Source organism: Lepidochelys kempii, chromosome 1, assembly GCF_965140285.1.
Source record: "Lepidochelys kempii isolate rLepKem1 chromosome 1, rLepKem1.hap1, whole genome shotgun sequence".
NCBI lineage: Eukaryota > Metazoa > Chordata > Testudines > Cheloniidae > Lepidochelys > Lepidochelys kempii.
In genome coordinates, this window is record NC_136380.1 from 151,645,784 (window position 1) to 151,670,213 (window position 24,430).

Sequence of the window (24,430 nt, forward strand, 5' to 3'; positions counted from 1 at the left end):
ACTATAAACTGTTTTTATGTGACCAATAAATGTGAATTTATGACAGAATTTATTATGATCGCTTTTCGGAGTTTAAACCTTACAGTGGTTTACCAAATAGATTAAAACCAATATATTTCTCCATTAAATAAATCTCTTCTGCATCAAAACTAAGCTCCATGATATTTCTCTTGGAGTAATATTTGCCAAAAGAATATTTCCGGCGCAAGGAAAAGGGCTCTCTCTGCATATTATATTCACCTCATACTTTTTTATTATTGATTCTCAAATGTGACATTTCAAATATTTTGACATCTTACCTAATCTTGATTCTCATCAACCACCCTAAGCTTCAAATCATATTAGGACTCTCACTAGGTTTTAGCATGACTACTGGTACAAGACACTAAAATTACTCCCACTTTCTTCCCAGGCCTGACTAAATCCAGAGCTAATGCTCCAGTACAGCAGATTCTTTGTGCAGTATGAATTAAAAGGTACAGAAGCATTATGTGTGAAGCACTCAAAAAACGAGTGAAACAGCAAGTGATTAGCTAGCATCCTAGAGGAAGAAATTTAAGGCTAGATACCATGGATATATATCATGCCCCCCTATCATAAATCGGAGTCCTATGGAGTCAGGATTTCACCCCATGGTGAGGAACACACTGTAAATGGATGGATAAAGTGTAGATTATTCTTATTTTATACATATTAATTTGCAATATTAGTGTTTAAAAGAAAACTTCATAAAGTGAAAGACACAGAGATTGGGTAATTTCCTTGGGGACCTAGGAGTGGGAGTTGTCTTTGTACCCCTCTCCTCACCACAATCCATATATTCACACACACATAACAGCTTAACAGCTTCATTTGCTTTACTATTATATGGTATTTTTCTCGCTTTTTCTTTCAGTAACCACAGTTACTATTCATAAGACTATTTGCACTAATGTATACTGTACCTTAATGCTCTCGAACACAGGGGAGAAGACCACAATTCCCATACCAATATTTAACCTATTGAATTAGATATTATGTAAAAGGCAGGCTCTTCGGCCCATTAAGACTGCCTTGTATAGCTCTGGCAGCACAAAGGAATGTTACAGCCAATTTAACTGCTAAGTAAAGGATTTCCCTTGTATAGGGGAATCCTCTAGTGGCAGAAGGCTGCTTTAGCAATATCTGTGCTACCCTCCACTGCAGAGCACTGGGGACACATCCAGAGAAAACAGGGTATGGCTACAAGGCTGGCATAACAGAGAGCTGTCCAGGGATCTACCTGATGGTCAGATGGCTCCAAGATCCAGAGGGAGCTAAATTATACAGCCCAGGACCTGGATCATCATTGATACACAGTTACATTTTATTTTCATAATGGAACTGTGCTTGTATGTTCAGTGACATTGCAGATATTCTGGATTTACTCAGATACTAAAATTTGACTTTTAAAAAAATTAACATATCATTCTCCAGGTCTTTACAAGTTCAGTAACACTACTACAAGAGAAATGATCCAATTCCTGATGGAATGTCTCTCAACAATAGATTGATAGATTCCAAGGCCAGAAGGGACCATTGTGATCATCTAGTTTAACCTCCTGTATAACAAACGCCACGGAGCTTCCGTGAAATAATTCCTAGAGCAAACCTTTTAGAAAAACATCTAGTCTTGACAGCCCTTGGTAAATTGTTCCAACGATTAATTGTTCTCACTGTTACAAATTTATGACCGGTTTCAGAGTAACAGCCGTGTTAGTCTGTATTCGCAAAAAGAAAAGGAGTACTTGTGGCACCTTAGAGACTAACCAATTTATTTGAGCATAAGCTTTCGTGAGCTACAGCTCACTTCATCCGATGCATAGAGAGGAAAATGCAGTGAGGATGTTTTATACACACAGACCATGAAAAAATGGGTGTTTATCACTACAAAACGTTTTCTCTCCCCCCATCCCACTCTCCTGCTGGTAATAGCTTACCTAAAGTGATCACTCTCCTTACAATGTGTATGATAATCAAGGTGGGCCATTTCCAGCACAAATCCAGGGTTTAACAAGAACGCCTGAGGAACAGTGGGGGGGGGGGTTGTAGGAAAAAACAAGGGGAAATAGGTTACCTTGCATAATGACTTAGCCACTCCCAGTCTCTATTCAAGCCTAAGTTAATTGTATCCAATTTGCAAATGAATTCCAATTCAGCAGTCTCTGGCTAGAGTTTGGATTTGAAGTTTTTCTGTTGTAATATCGCAACTTTCATGTCTGTAATCGTGTGACCAGAGAGATTGAAGTGTTCTCCAACTGGTTTATGAATGTTATAATTCTTGACATCTGATTTGTGTCCATTTATTCTTTTACGTAGAGACTGTCCAGTTTGACCAATGTACATGACAGAGGGGCATTGCTGGCACATGATGGCATATATCACATTGGTAGATGTGCAGGTGAACGAGCCTCTGATAGTGTGGCTGATGTTATTAGGCCCTGTGATGGTGTCCCCTGAATAGATATGTGGGCACAGTTGGCAACGGGCTTTGTTGCAAGGATAGGTTCCTGGGTTATTGGTTCTGTTGTGTGGTATGTGGTTGCTGGTGAGTATTCGCTTCAGGTTGGGGGGCTGTCTGTAGGCAAGGACTGGCCTGTCTCCCAAGATTTGTGAGAGTGTTGGGTCATCCTTCAGGATAGGTAGTAGATCCTTGATAATGCGTTGGAGGGGTTTTAGTTGGGAGCTGCAGGTGACGGCTAGTGGCGTTCTGTTATTTTCTTTGTTAGGCCTGTCCTGTAGTAGGTGACTTCTGGAAACTCTTCTGGCTCTATCAATCTGCTTCTTCACTTCCGCAGGTGGGTATTGTAGTTGTAAGAATGCTTGATAGAGATCTTGTGCCAGCAATGCCCCTCTGCCATGTACATTGGTCAAACAGGACAGTCTCTACGTAAAAGAATAAATGAACACAAATCAGATGTCAAGAATTATAACATTCATAAACCAGTTGGAGAACACTTCAGTCTCTCTGGTCACGCGATTACAGACATGAAAGTTGCGATATTACAACAGAAAAACTTCAAAACCAGACTCCAGAGAGAGACTGCTGAATTGTATCCAATTTGCAAATGAATTCCAATTAACTTAGGCTTGAATAGAGACTGGGAGTGGCTAAGTCATTATGCAAGGTAACCTATTTCCCCTTGTTTTCCTACCCCCCACCCCCGGTTCCTCAGACGTTCTTGTTAAACCCTGGATTTGTGCTGGAAATGGCCCACCTTGATTATCATACACATTGTAAGGAGAGTGATCACTTTACATAAGCTATTACCAGCAGGAGAGTGGGGTGGGGGAAGAGAAAACCTTTGTAGTGATAAACACCCATTTTTTTATGATTTGTGTGTATAAAAACATCTTCTGTATTTTCCACAGTATGCATCGGATGAAGTGAGCTGTAGCTCACGAAAGCTTATGCTCAAATAAATTGGTTAGTCTCTAAGGTGCCACAAGTACTCCTTTTCTTTTTGCGAAATTTATGACCAAGTTCCAGTATTAATTTGTTTAGCTTCAGCTTCCAGCCATTGGATCCTGTTATACCTTTTTCTGTTAAAATTAAGAGCCTATTATAAATATTAGTTCCCTGTGTAGGTACTTACAGACTGTAATCAAGTCATCAAGTCATCCAGCCTTCTCTTTGTTAAACTAAGTAGGATTGAAGTCCTTAAGTCTACCACAATAAAGCTAGAAGATCTAAACTACACTTCACTGCTTATAAGATTTTACTTTTTCAAAAATGCTATGATGTTCTTGCTAAGATATCAGTTCACAAATGTGACAAACACACTGTGCATGTCTAAGTTATCAATGGATAAATGCAATTTAGTAACATTTAGGGTACAAGGAGGTCACAGAGTCTCTTGACAGCATATCTATACTACCTGCTTAGCATATGTTCCTTGTTTCTTATGAATCCTGTTTGAATACGCTTATGGTTAAACAGTAGCTCATGGTAATGGAATAAAGAAAAGGAAACCATTACAAATTCACAGAAAAGAGGATACCAATAATTAGATCTGTTACATGGAGTTTGGAAACTTTTACAGTCACGTTTTCAGAGAAGAATCACACAGCACAGACTAACTGAACTGATGTCACTTGTTTTTGAGGAGTTTGGGTTTTTGTTTTTTCAAAAAAATTCAAAAACAGTACTGTGATGTCCTTGAGAACAAACAAAATAATATCTGTGTGCGCGTGCGCGCGTGTGTGTGAGAGAGAGAGCCATAACTTCTTTACGTATTTGATGGTACTTTCTGAAATTTAACAAACCCAGTCTCACAAATAAAGAGAAGCTATGCAATATTCTGCTAGATTTACTGTGTTTTTTACCTCAATTTTGGACAGCCCTAAGGCTGCAACTGCAACTCGAACACTGCTGCTCTCCAGTGTTCCTGTGACCTTTCTTCGCTCGTGTTCGAGAGTTGACATCTGCTGCTGTGCTGCAATGGCCAGAGCCTTCTCCCTAGCTTCATTAATCAATGGAATCTTCAGCTTTTCTTCAAGAATATCAGTGAGACTGCATTTCAAGCACAGAACTGGCTGTACTGCATTGCGACCTGCAATAAAAAAAGCCATTTGTCAGCTGCTATTACAACTGTATGCCTTTTTTATTCAGTAGCCCAGAACACAAGCAAAAATATTAAATTCAATTCCTTTATAGTTTAATGTAACAATGTAAGCTTTGCTATATTATTTTGAGTTTTAGACTAATTATAACTTTCAACCAGGAAAAAGGACTGAAAACACAGATTGAAATCAAAATGGAAAGGTCCTATTCATAATCAACAAAAAGGTATATTTTTACTAATTTTCTTTTCATCTAATGAAATTTATGGGAGGAATAATTATCAACAATCTACTGAAGTTTTCATACTGCCTCATCACTGGGGTGTCAGAGGTCCTTACAAATTATAAAGTAAAGCACAGTGAATATATATATCTTTCTAATTATCCTCCCCAATCAATATTGTTCCTACCACCGTCCTCCCATTTGTTCGTAAGTGTTGTTCGGTTGGGAAGGCTAGGTCAAAGTGATAGGATTCTGATAAGAAGGGAGTAAAATTTGTGGTGGTTTCAGTATCTTCTGAAGGTGAATTCCACAGCTGTCTGTTAGTTATTGAGATCTCTCTCTCTCTCTCACACACACACACACACTCACACACACACAGACCCCTACCTCCCTCACTACCTACTGTGGAACATATCTCCAAAATGTCTTCCCATTATAGAGTGAGGCAATACATCTATTTATACTACCTTGGAACCTAAAGCCCCCAGCTAAAATTGGGGCCTTTCTGTGGTAGCACAGTACAAACACATAATAAGGGACAATCCCCTTACCCCAAAGGGTTTACAATCTAAATAGGTAAGACAACCGGAAAGGGAGTTTTATCCTCATACAACAGAGGAAGTGAGACACAACAAGATTAAATAACTTGTCCAAGGTCACAGAGGAAATCTGTGCTAGAGATGGGAATGGAACCCAGATTTCTAGCAACCCATTCCAGGTTTTAAACACACGATCACTCATGGGCTGTGCTGGTTGGCTCCAGGCCCCATAGTAAAGTGGGTTTTATGGTTGACATGTGCCTCTTCACTGCTGTTCCAGGCTTCACCTAAGTTCCATCACCACAATGAACAGCCGAGGCAGGAACAGCTCCTGATGGAATACTTAACCCAGACAGCAGGGTTTCGATAATGCATGTTCAATAACCGTATTGAGAGGAATGAGAGACAAGCTACTGGGAAGAAGAATGAAGGAAAGTCTTGTAGTCTCACAAAAAAGCATATCAGAGAGTCATGCATTAGAGTGCGCAGATTAAAGTGTTTTAGCATTTACATGCCACCTGTGAATCTGTACTTCAAGTTTTAGCCTGATGTGGTTTAAAATGGCTGAGGCATGAACTATTCAATTCAGAATGATGCATTTGAAGAACTCACAGGTTATTAACATGGCAGGAACTGGCACTGGGCAGAAAATACCAGTAAAAGCCTAGAGCTCACTATAAATGTTGTACTTTACTGCTATCATAATGACAACATTATTCTGAAACTCAGCACTCCCTGGCTACAGATGGCTCAGTCTGAGGGGCTACAATGTGCTAAATCTTTTAAAAGGTACCTAATAGGAACACAGTCATTGGTACTGTAACACATGACATGACTTTCCCCTTATTTTTCCCCTTTGGTTTCAATTTTTATATATTATAGTAATGAATCTAACTGGCATTTATTTAGAGACAGTGAGTTAAAGAGCAAATTCTTTAGATAACTTGCCCAGAGGAAAGAAGGTCTCTGTATAGCTCATGTAAGCCATCAAGTTCATATAGTGTAAAGAGGTCTTGAATTACCTACGGCCGTATGTGTTGTAGAACAAGAAGTGGGCGATGATTAACACACTTCCAAAAGCAGCAGATAAATATACTCCTTGCTATAATTAGAGGGCATCATCTCAGGAGTTTACAGTCCAAGCTGCTGATTTTTCCTCACAAAAAATTGAGTATGTTTAAAAAATTATGTATTTTAAAGAGAGACAGGCCCAAAGCAATCGTTTAGAGATGGTTAAATACAGATGGTTACATTTCATCTTTCTTAAACTGGTGTAATAAATGCTGTATTTCTCTTTGATTGTATTGCATTTAAAGGTGTCCCTGTCTCCCAGAGTCTCTTGGTGGCACATTATCCACATGAGAAATAGTCCCATACTGACAGAGCTGGTCAGACCTCATTAAATGGCCATGCAAGAGTGTGTCTGAATCACAATCCATGAAAGAAAGGTCACTTCCCAAGTAACTGTCACTTTTCAGATAATTTGCTGTGTGGATCTATATTCAGTGAACAAAGAGCTAGAGAGACAATTACTCAAAGAATTACAGATTCTAAGTAAATAACCTTTCCCTCTGACTTTTGCCTCCATAGATTCCCAGCCCATTAACAAACAGAAACAACTCCTGAAGGAGGTGGATTTGGACAATACTAATTGAACAAAGTTTCAGGATTGTTCTCCAGAACTCACCTTGAGATCCAGAAGCTAAATTAAGGGTGTAATGAAATCTCAAGGATGTAATGCTGTATAAATGTAAGTAAAGACTTGTCTAGACGGTGCACAAGTGCGCAACAGATGGAGTGTAAATTCCAATGTACACCAGCATGTCATTAAACTAACTGTCCACGAAGACCCTGCTGGTGCTCACTAAAGTTCCTTAATGCTAGATGACATAGTATTGTTTGAAACAGGACGATGTTAACATGCACTAGGGAACTTTTAGTGCACACCAACAGGGTCCTCAGAGGTCAGTTAGTGAGTAACTCACTGGTGCACAATAGAATTTGCATTGCAGCTGATACACAACACCACACCATGTAGACAAGCCATAAGGAACTCAAAGTAGGAGCCTTACATATTTCTTTGATTGAGATACTTCTGAGACATGCTGAGACATTTGGGCTCTAGTTCATTGTGCTCCAAGAAATACAGGTGTCAGATTACATATCAGGACATAACAAATGTGTATACAGAGTGTCAGTATTTCATATCTAGGAAAGTTCTAAGACAAGCAAGAGATGCTTGTACTGGTTCAAGTAGTGTCAAATTACTGCTGCAGTACTACAAGATTGAAGCATCTCAGAAAGTAGCTATAGAAAAATATTGATATGGCCAAGCTGAAAACTTACTCTAGTTTACTTGCAGAGACATACCAGGTCAGCAGGCTCACAAGCAGCCTCTAATTTGAAAAAGGTCGGGCAGCAAAAAAAAAAAAAAAAAAAAAAAATCTCAACCATCTGACTAAAGGAACAATTTTAGATCATGTTTGTTTTGCAATGTCTTTCTAAGGTTCCTTCCATTGTAAAATGGCTCATCTTTCCTACTGTATTTATTTTCCTTCCCCTACGTGCCAGAGAGCTCAAAGCATTATAAAGGATGATGTTTTCCCTGTTTCATTTTTCCCCCTTTCATTTACTTTACCTTTTAAAGTACTGCTAATGCGCAGAACATTTGGACTATCCATAGGAAGCAAGCCTGAAGGCAAAGGTATGCCACATGTTCCTTCCACCACGTAAACAAATTCTCCAACCTGAAACACAGGAGCATATGCATTTCAATTCAGGGAGCAATTCATGCAGAACAAATTATAAACCATTAAAAGAAACAAACTATTCTAGTAATACAGAAGATCTGACTTATAAGAGTGGTTCATATATTTTGAAGAGCCTTTATTTTAAGACTGCTTTTAAATAAAGAAGAAAATGACCATATTACAAAAAAAACCCCTATGATAAGTAAGTGTAATGGTGAAAATTAAAATTGTGAAATCAAATAATTTTAGAATTAAAGTTTTTATAGTGCTAGGGGACTGGAGAGCCCCCATACGGGCCACACCCTTAGACGCTCCTGTGTTCCCAGGCGAGGCACCTTTACGCTTCTTGTTTTTAATGTTTATCTTTTTAGTACATGTTTTGCGTTTTCCAGCAAAGGGAGCCATGGTTGGGCATGTCTGGACATTCTGTACAAGTCCATGTCACAGGGTGCATGTGCAGCCTAGAGCAGAAGTATCAATTATTTTTTGTCAAGGTCCAAATTTCTTAGTCAAGGACTAGTCAAGGTCCAGACTCAGGAGAAAATAATAAAAAACAACAACAACGATAATAATATGTAAATAAAAAGGTTTCAGTGTCCGTTCAAAGTGTCTGGTGATCTGGATTTGGCCTGCGGTCTGCCTATTAACTACTGCTAGCCTAGAGTATATATGTGTGTGTTAACAGCTTCTCTGTGTGGTGGAGTGGTGACAGACTCTAGACAGGAAAAGGTTCAATCTCTCTGCAGCCAGTATACCTTACGGGACCACCCAGCAAGGAGTGAGATTTTACTTACTTGCTGTAATTCTAGCCTAGGATCACATATTTAGATGCTGTTGTAGCTTTCAATAAATTGTTAAAACCACCTGGTTTCTCTCAAATTTGACTGCATTGCTCTAGGAGATGGGCAATTCATAACAATAGTTCAGTTCTTTTTAACTCATCCCACTACAGTTAAACGCCTGAGCTAGGATATCATGAGCCACAAATGAGATAATAGACAAAAAAGGATATACTGATCATATGCAGTAGCCATTTTTAAAACCTCTCTAATCAGTTGTTTTAAACAATAGAATAACAGCCTGCATAGTTCACATTTAAGGATGAAACAGTTTAAATTATTTCAAACTACATAATTTTTAATATTTTGAAGTTTTGTAAAGTTTAAAGCAGCTCAGCTATTTGGTAAAAAAAAAAATTTGAACCCGTAATATTTTGTTAACCAATTCATAAGTCTCTAGTGAAAAATGAGTGGGGATGAGAGTGAGCTAGTTACATGTTCTGACTGTCCTTTAATGTTACTGAACCTTTTCCACTTACTGTCTTTTAAATTCAAACTGTCACTAATTGAGGGAGTTAAGTTAACGAACTAATCTGATTTCTAGAGTTATGCCAAAATCACTGATGACAACACTGCACAACCAAGAAAATAAACAGAAGTGTTACCTAGGGGAAAACAAAGGGACAATACAAGTTTTACCAAAATGGAAAGGACAAATCCACTGATGAACAAATGGCATTTCAAACTGTTGAGAAGGCATAATACACAAAGAACAAATATAATAAAAATGCATGTTAAACAACTTGTGTGCAGTATCCTAGTCTACAGAAACTAGATACCAAAAAAAAAAAAAGGTTCAAGGTGGTGTACATTATACCTCCAAGCAACAATAAGTTCCATGTTGCTGAGGGGAATTCACATCAGCAGAGAGCAGGCAATGTTATCCTCAGGGTTTCTGCTTTGGGGGTAGCTTGGTTCCCCCAAAGTTCCATACAGCAGGAATCTATAAACCCATTCCCACTGCTTTAGTGACCTCCCCTTACTCCTACCCCACCCCTTAAGCTAACACCACCCACTTTTTTGGACTGCCCTGACCTTTAGTGGCCCTGCATGCCAGCAAAAGAAATATGTAATCATCTCATATGGCTGCAGCTTTAACCGCTAACAAACTATTTGCCACTACAGGCCTCCACCAAGGTTTATACAAGCAAAATCTGTGTGAACCTTCTTAGGAATGGTATGGTTCAGGCAGCAATGAAAAAAAGACTTATTTAGGTCATTTAGTCCATCCCTCTGCTGCCAGTGCTCCCTGTAGAATGGGCTAAGTGACCTAAAATAAGTCTGTTTTTCATTTTACCTTTACTCACCACTTTGTAAAGATTTTTTCCACACTAGAGCTAAAAACACAGTGTTTATAAGTTTTCTAACTTAGTAAAAAGATAATTATTCAAATTCCATGGCATTTATCTCCCTTTCCTTGGTTTAAGAGCTCAAACACATCTTTCTTGAGGGGACTAAAACCCATGACAAAACTTGTGTACCACCCACAAACTAATTACCACCCTGGGGAACCAATTTAAATGGAAATTATTCCCTTTTGAGACAATGTTATGGCTCCATAAGGCCCCTGTAAAAGCTCTTGGCATATACAACTACGTTTATAAAAGTACCAGTTGCTAACACTCCATTCTACTAGCATTATTTTTTCTCTGTCATTAATTATACCAACATACTTATGTGTAAAAAGAAGCGCTCTCAATTCAAAACTTGGTTTGACAAGATCTGAATGTGTTGATTTCCAAGGGCCGTAAGGCCAATTTTCTTTTTGCTCAGACTCTTCCTAACATTGCAGAATGGGAAGGAGGAATTGTGTTTATGGTGTTTCGGGAGGTTTAGTGAATATTCTTAATGTTTGAGTGCTTAATTTTGCAGCCTTAATATTTTTTAAAAGTGTGGAACAATATTGACAGCTGGAAATCAAGAATACTGATGTCTTTTCCTGATTCTGGACAGGAATGTGATCTAGCGATCACAGTCAGCCTTGCCCTGCATATAGATTTGGCATATTTAATCCTCTCATCAAATCTCAAGTCCTTGCTCCGAAGCACAGAGATGCTAAAGTTCTTTAAAAAAATGGTTGGGAAAAAATAATTCTCAAAAAACTGTTTCTCTCTAGCTCCATACTCAGAAATGGTTGCATGTATTTTGCTCAAACTTTACCAGAAAATAGCACAAGATAGAGAAAGCATGAAAACTTAAACCCAAATGGTTAAAATGTGGCAGTTATAAAGCAACTGGGAACATGGGTTTATAATGGTACATTTGGTAGCACAACCCGCTGTGTCTTTAAGTGCTACAGCTTCTCAAAGAAAAATAGTAGATGGAATGTGACTGATGGAGGAAACAATGGATATCACTGAGTTCCTATTCATTTCCTGTGGCAGCTAGAAGGAAATGAGTGGCAGTTGGGACTGAGATTCATATATACTTGGCCCTGAGACGCAAGATGTAGGCAGGTTATACACACAACCCCAATGAACATTACTATTCCTAAATTCTGAGCCTGCATACCTGAAGTGAGCACATCACCTACAGTGGGGACCCCTGAAAGAACTCTAAAGGGAGTACAGTTAAAGAAAATTTTCTGTGTTTCATCAAGACAATCTAATTCCATTCACAACCTTTTGGAAATACCATTTGATGATTTCCAAGAAAATTTAAAGCTCCACATAAAAGAAGTCTTTAAATTGCACAGGAAGGGGAAAAGATAGTGAACCTTCTCCCTCCACAAGATATTTAGGTGGAGAAGGCCTGGACTTTCTAAATCACTACACTTTTAAAACTATAATTTTATAATGCTTATTAGTCACTTAAATAAAGAGTTGGCATGTGAACCAACCCCCAGAAATGAAGATCTAGTACTAAAGGCCGCCTCATTAATTCACTGTGTCAGGCAATACATATTTTTTCCAAAACGCCTCATGTGAAAAAAAATCTACATTAATATCTGAAGGACATGTCAGAGCCTCAATTTTTCTTCTAAATAGCAAGAGGATTATTAAAAATTAATCACTTAAGTTTTTAAAAAGTGTTGTTATAAGTAAGTTAAACTTCCATTGTCATTTCACAAGACCACTACAGTGCCAATAGAGAGGTAAACAAGGAGGTAGTTTCACAGTTTAAAAAGCAGTATGCCTGGCAGTGGTTGTGCTAGCATATGAGAGGAAAGAATGATTCTGAAACAAGACAGACACTTGCTACTGGGTCTTGTTCAACATGAAAGCATCAAAGATGTGATGACAGACAGCAACTGCAGGCAGAATTTGGTGAGAATGGGGTCCTCACACCATTCTGCAATCTAACTGATGTTAACTGACTGTCATTCTTGCTCTAGAGCAGGGACTGGCAACCTTTGGCACATCCCTCAGCCCGCGCCGCTTCCTGCAGCCCCCATTGGCATGGAGCGGCAAACTGCAGCCAGTGGGAGCTGTGATCGGTCGAACCTGTGGATGAGGAAGGTAAACAAACCAGCCCAGCCCACCCGGGGGCTTACCCTGGCAGGCCGCATGCCAAAGGTTGCCGATCCCTGCTCTAGAGAATAGTCACCACTGTAATAGCTGATGCCTGTTATGGAGATGAGTATAAGGTAAGTAATAGAATGGCCGTGAATGAGGTGACTGAGTAAGACTAGGTGCAGCAGAGTTCATATTGTATACCTAGATATACATCACCTAAATGAAGAGACTTGAGCTTTACATGACTTCTCTTTAAATTTTCTGTGGCCTGCATTGTGCAGGAGGTCAGACTAGATGATCATAATGGTCCCTTCTGACCTAAATATCTATGAAATTATGGTTTATTAATGATGAAATGACAATTATAATATTGCAAGCCTGTGTCAATAAGCACCCCTGTGTTCACACCCTGCAAGCTGCTGTAATAATCTTTGTACAAAATATGCCTTTTAAAGTATCATTTGAAAACTAATAATTCATTGATCATTAATATTCTAGTGTCATGTATGTACGTGGTGTGTATTAAGAGTTATGAATATATGCTGGAATTATGATCGTCTATGTAAACCAGGTATGTTGGGGGAGTTGTTAAACAAGTCTACCTTAGACAAAGGAAAGTGTATTTGATTCTCTGACCAGCCCAATATTCAGGCAAAGACAATAAAGGTGCATATTTACATATAAGTAGAAACAGGACTAACAATACAGCAGGGGGATGCAATGGCAAACACAAGTGGGGGAAGAAAGAGCATGCAGCTTCCTTCACCAACGGACTCCATGTTGAGTCTCCTCGCAGCTTGAATAAACTTTGCTTTGAGGCGTAAAGCACTTTATTGGTCTATAAAGACAGAGGATCTGAACCTGGAGTGATAAGCAATTGAATCAACTGATTGTATACAATATTACTGTATTATAAGAGTGTACACAGTGAGGCCTTTTCTGAAAGCTAGTGACACACTGGATACTAATAGCATTGTGAAATGTATGTATTAACAATAAGTGAGGAATTATGGATACTCATTGATATTAGGTAGATATTAGAGGGAGATGGAGACAATTTTAGCAGCTGCATTTTGGATGGATTGAAGGAAAATAAAGAGGTGGGTACCCGGAAGGGCAGAGAAAAGGAAAAGTAATAAAACTGAGAAATGACCACGTAGTGGACAAGACCGTTAGCTATTAGAACAGAAATGTTTGGATTTTACAGATGTAGAGAAAAAAAAGTGACAAGGGTTGTAAACAGTCTGGGTATGTGGGGAGAAGGGACAGACACTGAAAACAATCTCCACGGTACAGCTCGAGCAATGGGGAAGACTGTGGTGTTATTTACAGCAATGGAGTAGGGGGAAGTGGAGAAGATATGGGATGAAAAGTACCTTGGTTTCAGCAATGTTGAGTTTGAGCTAGTCATAGTTCAAAAGCATGTGCTGGAGAAACTATTAGGTATGCATGACTGGACTGAGTGAGCCAGGTCAAATGTGGAGAGATTTGTGAGTGTCATGAGCACAGAGCTGGATGCTGAATCTATGTGAGCAACTGAAGTCATCCAGGGACATAGGGTGTGAAGGGAGAAGAGGGGAGAAACAAAGACGGGGTGCGGATGGACACTGACAGACAGGGAGTGAAATTCGGCAAAGAAGATGCTGAAAAAGTGGTTGGAAGGTAGGAGAAAAAACAGAGGACAAGACCACAAATCCCAAGGGAGGACATGGTATCAAGGCGAAGGAAGTGACCAATGACATAAAAAGCTGCAGGGAGATCAAGGAAGATGGAACACAGAGGAAAAGCCATGAAAGTTGTCTGTTAAGAATTGGTTGGGTATTTTGGTTAAAGCAGATTCAGTAAAGTGCTGAAGGCAAAAACCAGATTAGGCAAATCAAGAGAAAGTAACAGCAAAGGAAGTAAAAGCAGCTTTTATAAACCACCCATTCAATGATCTTAGATACGTATGTTAGAAGGATGACTGAGCAAAAGTTGGACAGAAACATAAGGTCAAGAATCTGTTATCTGATGATGGGGGTTGTGACGCTTGTAGAACAGGTGCTAGCTCATGCCAAAGGCCCAGGGCCTCACTGAACACCGACAGATGCATAGCTGGAAACCAGTCTGGCTTCCCTATGGGTTAGCATAGTTAAAATAGATATTAGTGCCATAAGAGTATGTTTAGTATTTAGACTTAAAGGAATGCTTGTAGGATGCTGCATGTATTAATCTACTTCTAATACCTCCATGTCATGGTATAAACTTATACTGAGTGTTGCACTGTAAACCTTTGTAATTGTAAAAAGAAAAGGAGTACTTGTGGCATCTTAGAGACTAACAAATTTATCTGAGCATAAGGTTTTGTGAGCTACAGCTCACTTCATCGGATGCTGTAGCTCACGAAAGCTTATGCTCAAATAAATGTGTTAGTCTCTAAGGTGCCACAAGTCCTCCTTTTCTTTTTGCAGATACAGACTAACATGGCTGCTACTCTGAAACCTTTGTAATTGTGTAACTCACCAAACAGGAAAAGAAGCAATAATTAAGGTAAAGTGCTCATCCTTCAATACAAGACAGCCCATTGAAGGCAACTGAGGCGTTGTGTAGCACCAAAGTACAGAGACCTTGTTGACTGCATTCCTTGCTGCCTCCAGGAAGGAGAGGCCTACTTATGAACTCATCCCATCATCTTTTATTCTGGGGTGAAGGGGGATAAAAATCCCTGACAAGGAGGAACTTGGTCTCTTTATGCTGTCTGGACTCTGAGGGGCAAAGATTCCTAAACATAAGCAAGAGATCCTCATTCTGCTTGTCATGGGTCAGCCCTAAAGGACATATAGAGCTGCTTATTATAGAAGTGTACATTACCTTTTTAAATCTAAGACTGCCATTCATTTTTGTGTGTATGTTTCCGGTTTTAACCTTGTAAATGTCTCTCTCATTTCATTTCTTAGTTAATAAATGTTTAGTTACTTTATTTCAGGACTGGCTATTAGGTCTTGTCTTTGGTTTGAGATCTGAGTACAACTGACGAGGGGTAAGTGATAGATCCTTTGAGACTGAGAAGAACCTGAACATTGTTGTGATTTTTGATGTAAAGTGACCATCTATCTCATAGTTCAGCCTGCCTGGGTGGCAAGATACACTGGAATGCCCAAAGGGACTATCTGTGACTCCACGGTAAAACTGTTGTAGTGCTTTAGGAGTTCACACCTGTTACTGGGTTAGTGAAATATAATTACAGAACATACAACCAGTTTAGAGTTCCTGCCCCGCTTTTCGACAATCTGCAGTCTGCCCTGAAGTTGGCACTCTGGGTCGTGAGCCACTCCAGACAGCGTGACGGGGTAACAGTACATGTTCAACATAGAATTTCAGGACAGTTAAGCTTCCATCTACTACCCCACCAATGTCTCACATGCTTAATGTAAAGGAATGCCCCCCATAGGGGAGGAGACTAGTTTAGTTTCCATGGTCATTCAAAATTTGACTGATCTGATAAGGCTGCCAAGCAGTGTCAGCTGTGGTACTGATTGTTAATGGTTTAAATAATAAGAAGGGCTATCAATTAATTGCAGTTAACTCACGCAATTAACGCAAAAAAATTAATCACGATTTAAAAAATTAATAGTGAGTAATCACAGTTTTAATCGCACTGTTAAGCAATAGAATAGCAATTGAAATTTATTAACTATTTTTGGATTTTTTCTATATTTTCAAATATATTGATATAAACTACAACACAGAATACAAAGTGTACAGTGCTCACTTTATATTATTATTTTATTACAAATATTTGCACTGTAAAAATAAGAGTATTTTTCAATTCACCTCATACAAGTACTGTAGTGCAATCTCTTTATCATGAAAGTGCAACTTACAAATGTAGATTTTTTTTGTTACATAACTGCATTCAAAAACAAAACAATGTAAAACTTTAGAGCCTACAAGTCCACTCAGTCCTACTTCTTATTCAGCCAATCGCTAAGACAAACAAGTTTGTTTATATTTATGGGAGATAATGCTGCCGGCTTCTTATTTACAATGTCAACTGAAAGTGAGAACAGGTGTTCGCATGGCACTTACGTGCCAAACATCCGTATGCCCTTTCATGCTTTTGGCTACCATTCCAGAGAACATGCTTCCATGCTGATGAAGCTCGTTAAAAAAATAACGTGTCAATTAAATTTTTACTGAACTCCTTGCGGGAGAACAGTATGTCTCCTTCTCTGTTTTACCTGCATTCTGCCATGTATTTCATATTATAGCAGTCTCAAATGATGACTCAGCACATGTTGTTCATTTTAAGAACACTCTCACTGCAGATTTGACAGAACACAAAGAAGGTACCAATGTGAGATTTCTATAGCACTCAATCCAAGGTTTAAGAATCTGAAATGACTTCCAAAATCTGAGAGGGCCAAGGTGTGGAGAATCCTTTCAGAAGTTTTAAAAAAGCAACACTCCGATGCAGGAACTACAGAATCTGAACCATCAAAAAATAAAATCAGCCTTCTGTATGGTGACCATATTTCCCCACGCTGAATACAGGACACATGATAAAATTACTCGTATTCAAGCGAGTTCAATGGCAATCAGTCAGAACTATGCAGTACAAGTTGACTGAGTTGACTGAGCCCCTGTTGAAAAGAAATACTGCATAGTTGGTTTCTTTTTATTTTTCTTCTTATCTTTTAGGCTTTAGGGTTCACCTAGAGAGAGATCTCACACACACACACACACACACTCCCGTACACCTCTCTCACACAGAGGGGGTGGCCAACTGACTCAACTGGCGCACACTGTTCCTGGCTGGGCCCCGATGACAGACCCACCTCTCCTGCAACCTGGCACTGCGTCTTCCTGAGGCAACATGTGGCAGGGCCACACAGGGTATGGGGCACAGGCACGAACGGGTTAAGCCCTAAGGATGACATTGTGCACCAGGAACCAGGAAACCTGACTGCAGGGGCTTCAGCTGCCTCAGACCCTGGCCAGAGAGGTGGTTCAGCAGGGGAGGGTGCCTAGGAACAGAGCAGCCCGCGCTCCTGGGGGTAGGACCCAGGACAGTGAGGGAGGGAGGCAAAGAGGGTGCTAAGCCCCTGTCCTGGGGACTGCTGTGCAGTCTGCAGGTTTGGAGCAGGAACATGATGGAAATTGTCCCTCCCCCCACCACCCTGCTCTGAGTTTAGCTGAGGGGCGGACAGGCTCCCTCGTGCCAGCACGATGTGGGGCTTTGGCACATGCAGGGCTCGGCTCCTGGCCAGTGCCCTGGGCCAGAGGGTCTTGGGCTTTCCCGGGGAACCAGCCCAGCCACAGGCAGTGGGGGAAGGAAGGAGCCTGCTGGCCAGGCTGTTCTCTGCACAGCACCCTGCCAGTGGGGAGGATATGGAAGGGCAGCGGGGCTGGAGGGGGTGAAGGAGCAAAGCAGGGAGAGGAGAGCGAGAGAAGGAGCACGTAAAGGGCCAGTGGGTGGGCAGCACAGGCGACGCGTAACTGGCCGCCGCCTGGCACCTTCCCGCACTCACCAGCCACCGCAGCTCACAGCATGCAGCCAGTGCCGTCTGGAAACGGAACGGGGGGCCGGGGCCCTGCTGGCCAAGAGCCAGCATGCAGCGAGGGCTGCAATGACGGAGCAGCAGGGGGAACGGCTGTGCTGCAGCTTTGGCCCGCCACCAGCCTTGAACACCCATCCCCATCATCGGTCACTGGACCCCCTACTCACCATTGGTGGGTGGGCGGCTGGCGAGCAGGGTTCTGACCACCAGTACTGATGGGGGGGGGTGTAGACAGATAATATGGGACAATTTGCCTGTTTTTCAAGAAAAAGTCAGGACACCTGCATGAGGGCTTAAAAAAGGGACGTCTGGTCACCCTACTTATCATAAGCCAAACAGACATCAGCTGGTAATAAATTTTGTGTTGCTACTCATCTAACAAACTTAAACCAATGATCTACAGGTGACATGAGGCATATCCTGTCAATGTCCAACTCCCATAGCTACCCACTCCACTCAGAAATAAAATGTTAATATATTGAAAAAAATGCTACCATTAATGTCAAAATAAATAGCTAAATATTCAAATCTCAATGCCTAAACTGCAGCAGCAAAGTATTATGTACACAAGCAAACTCATATTCATGAATATAACTTGTAATTATTACCCACAACAGCATATGTACAACTCCCAATTTTGTACATGTAGTTACCCATTTTGCACAAACAAACTGAGGCATGCACTTGGCAGGCACAGCTTAGCGGCAAAGTTTTACAAATGTTGTCATACCTGTTGTATATATCATTAACAACAGGAACATGCTCCAGACACTGACCGCGCACACTTCCTGTTCTTACCAGGTCACTGACCAGAATGATGGTGCAGTAGCGCTTTCCCAGATTAAAAGGAAGGAAGTAAAGATCCAGGTTTGCAGAATTTCTCTCTTCCAAGTACAGTGTGCACACTGGACTGAAGAACTCTCGTAGGTGATTGAATCGATTAACTGCCAAAATATGATTTAAGGGTTGTTTATACCTAGTAACAAAGCTGGTAAAGGCTAAGGTAGCTGTTCCAATATAAAAACCTAGCAAGCTACAATAGCATGCCCTAGGAACTAGTATTTAAGGCGCTCTCAAATCACAAAAACAGTAAAACTGCATGCTATACAAAAGGCATAAACAAATTATGCTAATTCATTCCTTTCATACTTGCCAAGCCTATGCATACAAATGCATACACAGCTTTTAGCTGCACAGCTCAGAAAGAGCAAGACTATGTTGGATAAACTACCAGTCTATAGTCACAAAAAATAAAATCTTCAGAGAAGTACAGTAGATATGTAAATTACTCCTGCTAGAGGCAAGAGTACTGCTTTATACTTTTTTAAACTAATAAGATTGCTCCCTCACCGAGATTAGCTGCATGAGAATATTAAACTGGGAAATCCTCAAGCACGCACAAAAATAAAAATTTGCATGTTTGCTTTTGATGGACAGCATTTTAAGTACGTTGAAGACTATGATGACAACATATTACACATTACATTGTGTATTGTAATTTTTGCATTTTCAAAAATAACACAAATGATTAGATGGTCTTTCAATACTTGACACAAATGAAGTTTTTTACCCAGCTAGCAGTGATTTCATTAATCAGGTCTATAACACTCAATTAATGCTCCATTCTGAGTGTTTTCCTTATTCCTGTTTCATAATGGCAATATTTATCGTATATTCAGTGCTCTTCAGGTGGTTCAAGTGTTTTAAAAGACTACCTGAAAAGAATGTTGAACAATTCAGGCAAGGATGTCAACAAGACTGCTTTGGATACCTGTCATATTTCAGACTCGGTGGCATCTCAGCCTCAACAACTACAAAAGACTGAACTTAATCATCTCCTCCATGAGACACTCCCTTATATGTTGGATGTGAGGGGTGAATCGGACCCAGCCAAGTACCCTTAAAGTCTCTTTAGCCCAGAAAATTTAAACATTTAACATGCTGATCTGATGCACACATTCTGGACATAAAGAATGCTGTAAAGTCCAATTTTCATTCAAGCTTAGCCACCTCAACCCTCCAGGGCAATGAACTGATTAGAGGCCAGATGTGAAAATGGAGCTAAAACAAATGGCTCAGAGATAGCATTGATACACGTGGTGACAGCTCATTTAGAAACAAATCAGTATTGAAAGCTGACCTCTAGAAAAAAGTGGCTGATACAAGAAACCAAAATCAAAACAGAAACCACACATGCATCACTTTTTTCCCATAATAACAATGCAAATAAAACAATCTCACTATTCTAAAGTTAGGCCCAATAACCCATGTAGTGCTGCAAATGAAGACCTGTCACTTCCAAAGTCCTTTTTTGCACTTATACCAAACACTCCAATAGTTGAGTGGGCACTTTACAGTCCTAATAGCTACCGCTTTTTAGATGACTCTGAGATAGCAGTGCATCTTGAAAGGCGAATGCTCAGTGATGTGCTGGAGGGAGCTCTCAAGGATTATACTGAGAGGAAGGTTAGGCTGATTTCCCAGATTCTGATAGCGCCCTCTTTCTGTCAGGATACTGCAAAATTATCCTTGATATAAATTACTTAATCTTGGGGGCTCATATAATATTTCTGAAGAGCAATTACACACATGCACGCACAAAACATATTTTGCATCAATTAGCAGGTATTTTCAGAAAATTCTGCAGAGGATACACCTAGCTACTCAATACAAGGTCTTTACCCTTTAACCCATGGGTTTTCAATCTGGAGGTTGCAATCAGGCATAAGGAGATTGCAACTCCCTCTTCCTTACCATATTCCTAAATGGATAGGGAGTCTGAGATGAGAGAGACAATATCAAATCGTAAGGGGCAGAAAAATGTTAAGAACCATTGCTGTAATCCCTTCCTTCCAATTATACGAACTGACCACAGTGCTATATTATCAATATACTCAGTATAGCTTTCAAAGACCAAATATAAACATTTCCATATAATACAGAGAACATTACTATACAGAAGCCATATCCCAAAATGTAGTGTAACATACAGTGGCTATAAAGACAACCTAGGTATTTCAGAATTATTCTGGTACTAGTAGTACTGATATAGCAAGTCTCAGTTTTCCATAGGGCCATGTGTAAATGCAATACTATTTTGCTCAAGTATGCAGCAAACTTCAAGGAACTGCCCTGCAGATTTTGTGCAACTGAACTTTCTTGAAGGTATCTACCTATGCCAGCGCCATAACTCCCAATGAATAAATCTTGACATAACTCTTGACTGAAAACTATTAGGGAATGAAAGTGAAAAATCTATGGACAATCATTCTTAAATAATTCTTTCACATCCAACACTGATAAACTGGAGGGGTCTCAGAGGAGCCCCTGGTTAGAAGAGCCAGTCTTTGAGCCCTGTAAAGGAGAATCCCAGCTTTCTTTCTTTTTTTAATAAATTCTTTAGTCGTAAAATGTATTAATAAACCTGCACTATCTAAATGTAAAACATCTGCAGACAATAAATCTGTAATATGAATATCTATTATTGTATATATTTTAACATTTAAAGATTCTGTTAAATCACATTTGTTCCCCATGTACTCCAAAAGTCATTAGTTAAAACAAACTGTTGCAGAAAAATGAAAGGCGTCCATTTTAGAAGTACTTACAGCCATTTGAGTTGTTCTCTTTGTGATACAGTACATCTTCACTTACCACATCAGTTGTACTATTCAGTACATTACTTTCAGAACTAGTGAAAGAGAGAAAAAGCAATATGCTAACTGAGCTGTAATTTATAATATTAAATAAAATGGTCTCTTCACATTCCAGACATATAGGAATGCAAATGACTGCCAAAATCCGACAAATATGGTTTTAAAAAAAAGTTATTTGGCATAATCTACCCGTAGAAGATACTGAATTTTATTTTGTTCTAAATTTATTGTTACTTCTACCTCCAAAAACAGTTACATTCCTTCTTCAATTCATCTGCATGTTCTTTTTCAAACTAAACAGATAAGCAAACTCCACATATAAAAGAAGCAGGTTACAAGTGATTGGCAAATCAGCCCTGAGAGTGTATGCCCAGTAACAATTTTGAGATCATATGAATAAATGTAGTCCCAGTTCTCTTTTCCCCCCAATCTTCATATTAGTACAAACCTATACGAATTCATTTAATTATAAATTCACCATGGACTTTCTTCCGGGGGGATTAAACAACATTTAATCCAAAAGTACCTTAATGTAACATTAAGACTGATATTTTGAAACTACAAAAGACCAGGACATTCAGGGTTACAGTTTCCACTTTCACAATAATTTTATATTTTGTGCATATACATTATGGCATGATAGTATGCGTAATGAAAATAATTTATTAGGCAAACATTTCACAAATATTGGGTTAACTATAGTATATAAAGGGATCAGACACATATGGGAGAGATATTTCAGGCACTAGCCTCAGACTCAGGAGAGGTGGGTTCAGTTTCCTGTTCTGACAGATTTCAGAGTAGCAGCTGTGTTAGTCTGTATTCGCAAAAAGAAAAGGAATACTTGTGGCACCTTAGAGACTAACACATTTATTTGAGCATAAGCTTTCGTGAGCTACAGCTCACTTCATCAGCATCCGATGAAGTGAGCTGTAGCTCACGAAAGCTTATGCTCAAATAAATTGGTTAGTCTCTAAGGTGCCACAAGTATTCCTTTCCTTTTTTGTTCTGACAGACTTACTGCTGTGTGACCTTTGGTAAGCTAGTTACCTTCCCTACCTCACAGCAGTAATCAGAGGATAAATACATTAAATGAAAGTGAAGCTCTCAAATACTACAGGTATGGAAACCATATAACTACCAAAGACAGAACATTCCCTGAAAAGTTTACTTCCATGCATCTAGGGTGACCAGACAGCAAGTGTGAATAATCTGGACAGAGGGTGGGGGATTATAAGCGCCTATATAAGACAAAGCCCCAAATATCTGGACTGTCCCTATGAAATCGGGACATCTGGTCACCGTGCATGCATCTGCAAGCATACCAACAGAAGCATGACTTGTAACAATGCAGACTGCACAATTTGAGATTATGATCTGGATCTTTCTTTAATCAAATGGACTTTTCAGTTTGTTTACCAACCAATATAAGTGCTTCACTAGTCAAATGAAGGTGTATTGACATGAACCATGTTTTGGGGAATTTTATGTTTGAGGGAGAAGGAAGAAAATTGAAAAATCTTTTAAGGCATTTTTGAGATTCTTCATCAAATTGTTTTTATTTTCACTAGAGAACTTAAAAATGTTATTAATGTTGAGCATTGCTGAAACCCCTACCCAATCATAATAAATCCTGCTTTTTTGTGTTTTTACTTGAGCACTTGGGTTGAAGACGGTAAAGGTAATAAACTACACCAAATTATACAGTAGATATATAAGATTTTTTATGTTTATGATCATTGGTAAGGATTTGGTTTCGATAGTTGTCAGGATGCTTATAACCTGGGATTGGTACTATTTAGAGTGTTAAATCGAAGTGAATAGAAATGAGTGAATTTGAGGCCAAATCCTGCCATTCTTGGGCACCCAAATCTCCCCTGAGTAAGGACTGAAGGATTTGACCTGAAATCCACTTTTTTTCAAATTTACTTTAACATACAGTACTAAGCAATACCAATCCCGGGTTTTGGGTGACCTGACTTCAGTCAATGGGAGACATGTCTGAATAACGACTCCCGGAATGACCCTATGGGATAAATAATTTCCAATAGCAGGGCTTGTGGTAATTCACAACTGAAGGATAAAATTAACTCTTCTTTATAACGTCCAAAACTGTAAGAGATGTTGGGATTATATGACTGGAGAGTCTCCTTTAGTTCAACATGTGGAACTAAAGTTTTAAATTTCAAAGGTTCCTGGTATCAGAGACAGCACTCATAGAATATCATAGAATATCAGGGTTGGAAGGGACCTCAGGAGGTCATCTAGTCCAACCCCCTGCTCAAAGCAGGACCAATCCCCAATTAAATCATCCCAGCCAGGGCTTTGTCAAGCCTGACCTTAAAAACTTCAAAGGAAAGAGATTCTACCACCTCCCTAGGTAACGCATTCCAGTGTTTCATCACCCTCCTAGTGAAAATGTTTTTCCTAATATCCAACCTAAACCTCCCCCGCTGCAACTTGAGACCATTACTCCTTGTCCTGAACTCTTCTACCACTGAGAATAGTCTAGAACCATCCTCTCTGGAACCACCTCTCAGGTAGCTGAAAGCAGCTATCAAATCCCCCCTCATTCTTCTCTTCTGCAGACTAAACAATCCCAGTTCCCTCAGCCTCTCCTCCTAAGTCATGTGTTCCAGACCCCTAATCATTTTTGTTGCCCTTCGCTGGACTCTCTCCAATTTATCCACATCCTTCTTGTAGTGTGGGGCCCAAAACTGGACACAGTACTCCAGATGAGGCCTCACCAATGTCGAATAGAGGGGGACGATCACGTCCCTCAATCTGCTCGCTATGCCCCTACTTATACATCCCAAAATGCCATTGGCCTTCTTGGCAACAAGGGCA

The 24,430-nt window shown here is 39.7% G+C and overlaps 1 protein-coding gene across 1 annotated transcript in view; it reads right to left on the reverse strand.

The window, feature by feature from the left end:
- CFAP47 (cilia and flagella associated protein 47) overlaps positions 1-24,430 on the reverse strand; it is a 643,435-nt gene that overhangs the window by 370,045 nt on the left and 248,960 nt on the right. Inside the window, exons 41-44 of the mRNA XM_073358068.2 lie at positions 21,536-21,618; positions 18,726-18,871; positions 7,982-8,090; positions 4,345-4,571 (exon numbers count right to left, since the gene is read on the reverse strand). Coding sequence (XP_073214169.2) covers positions 4,345-4,571; positions 7,982-8,090; positions 18,726-18,871; positions 21,536-21,618 — 565 coding nt within the window. The remainder of the gene's footprint in view (positions 1-4,344; positions 4,572-7,981; positions 8,091-18,725; positions 18,872-21,535; positions 21,619-24,430) is intronic.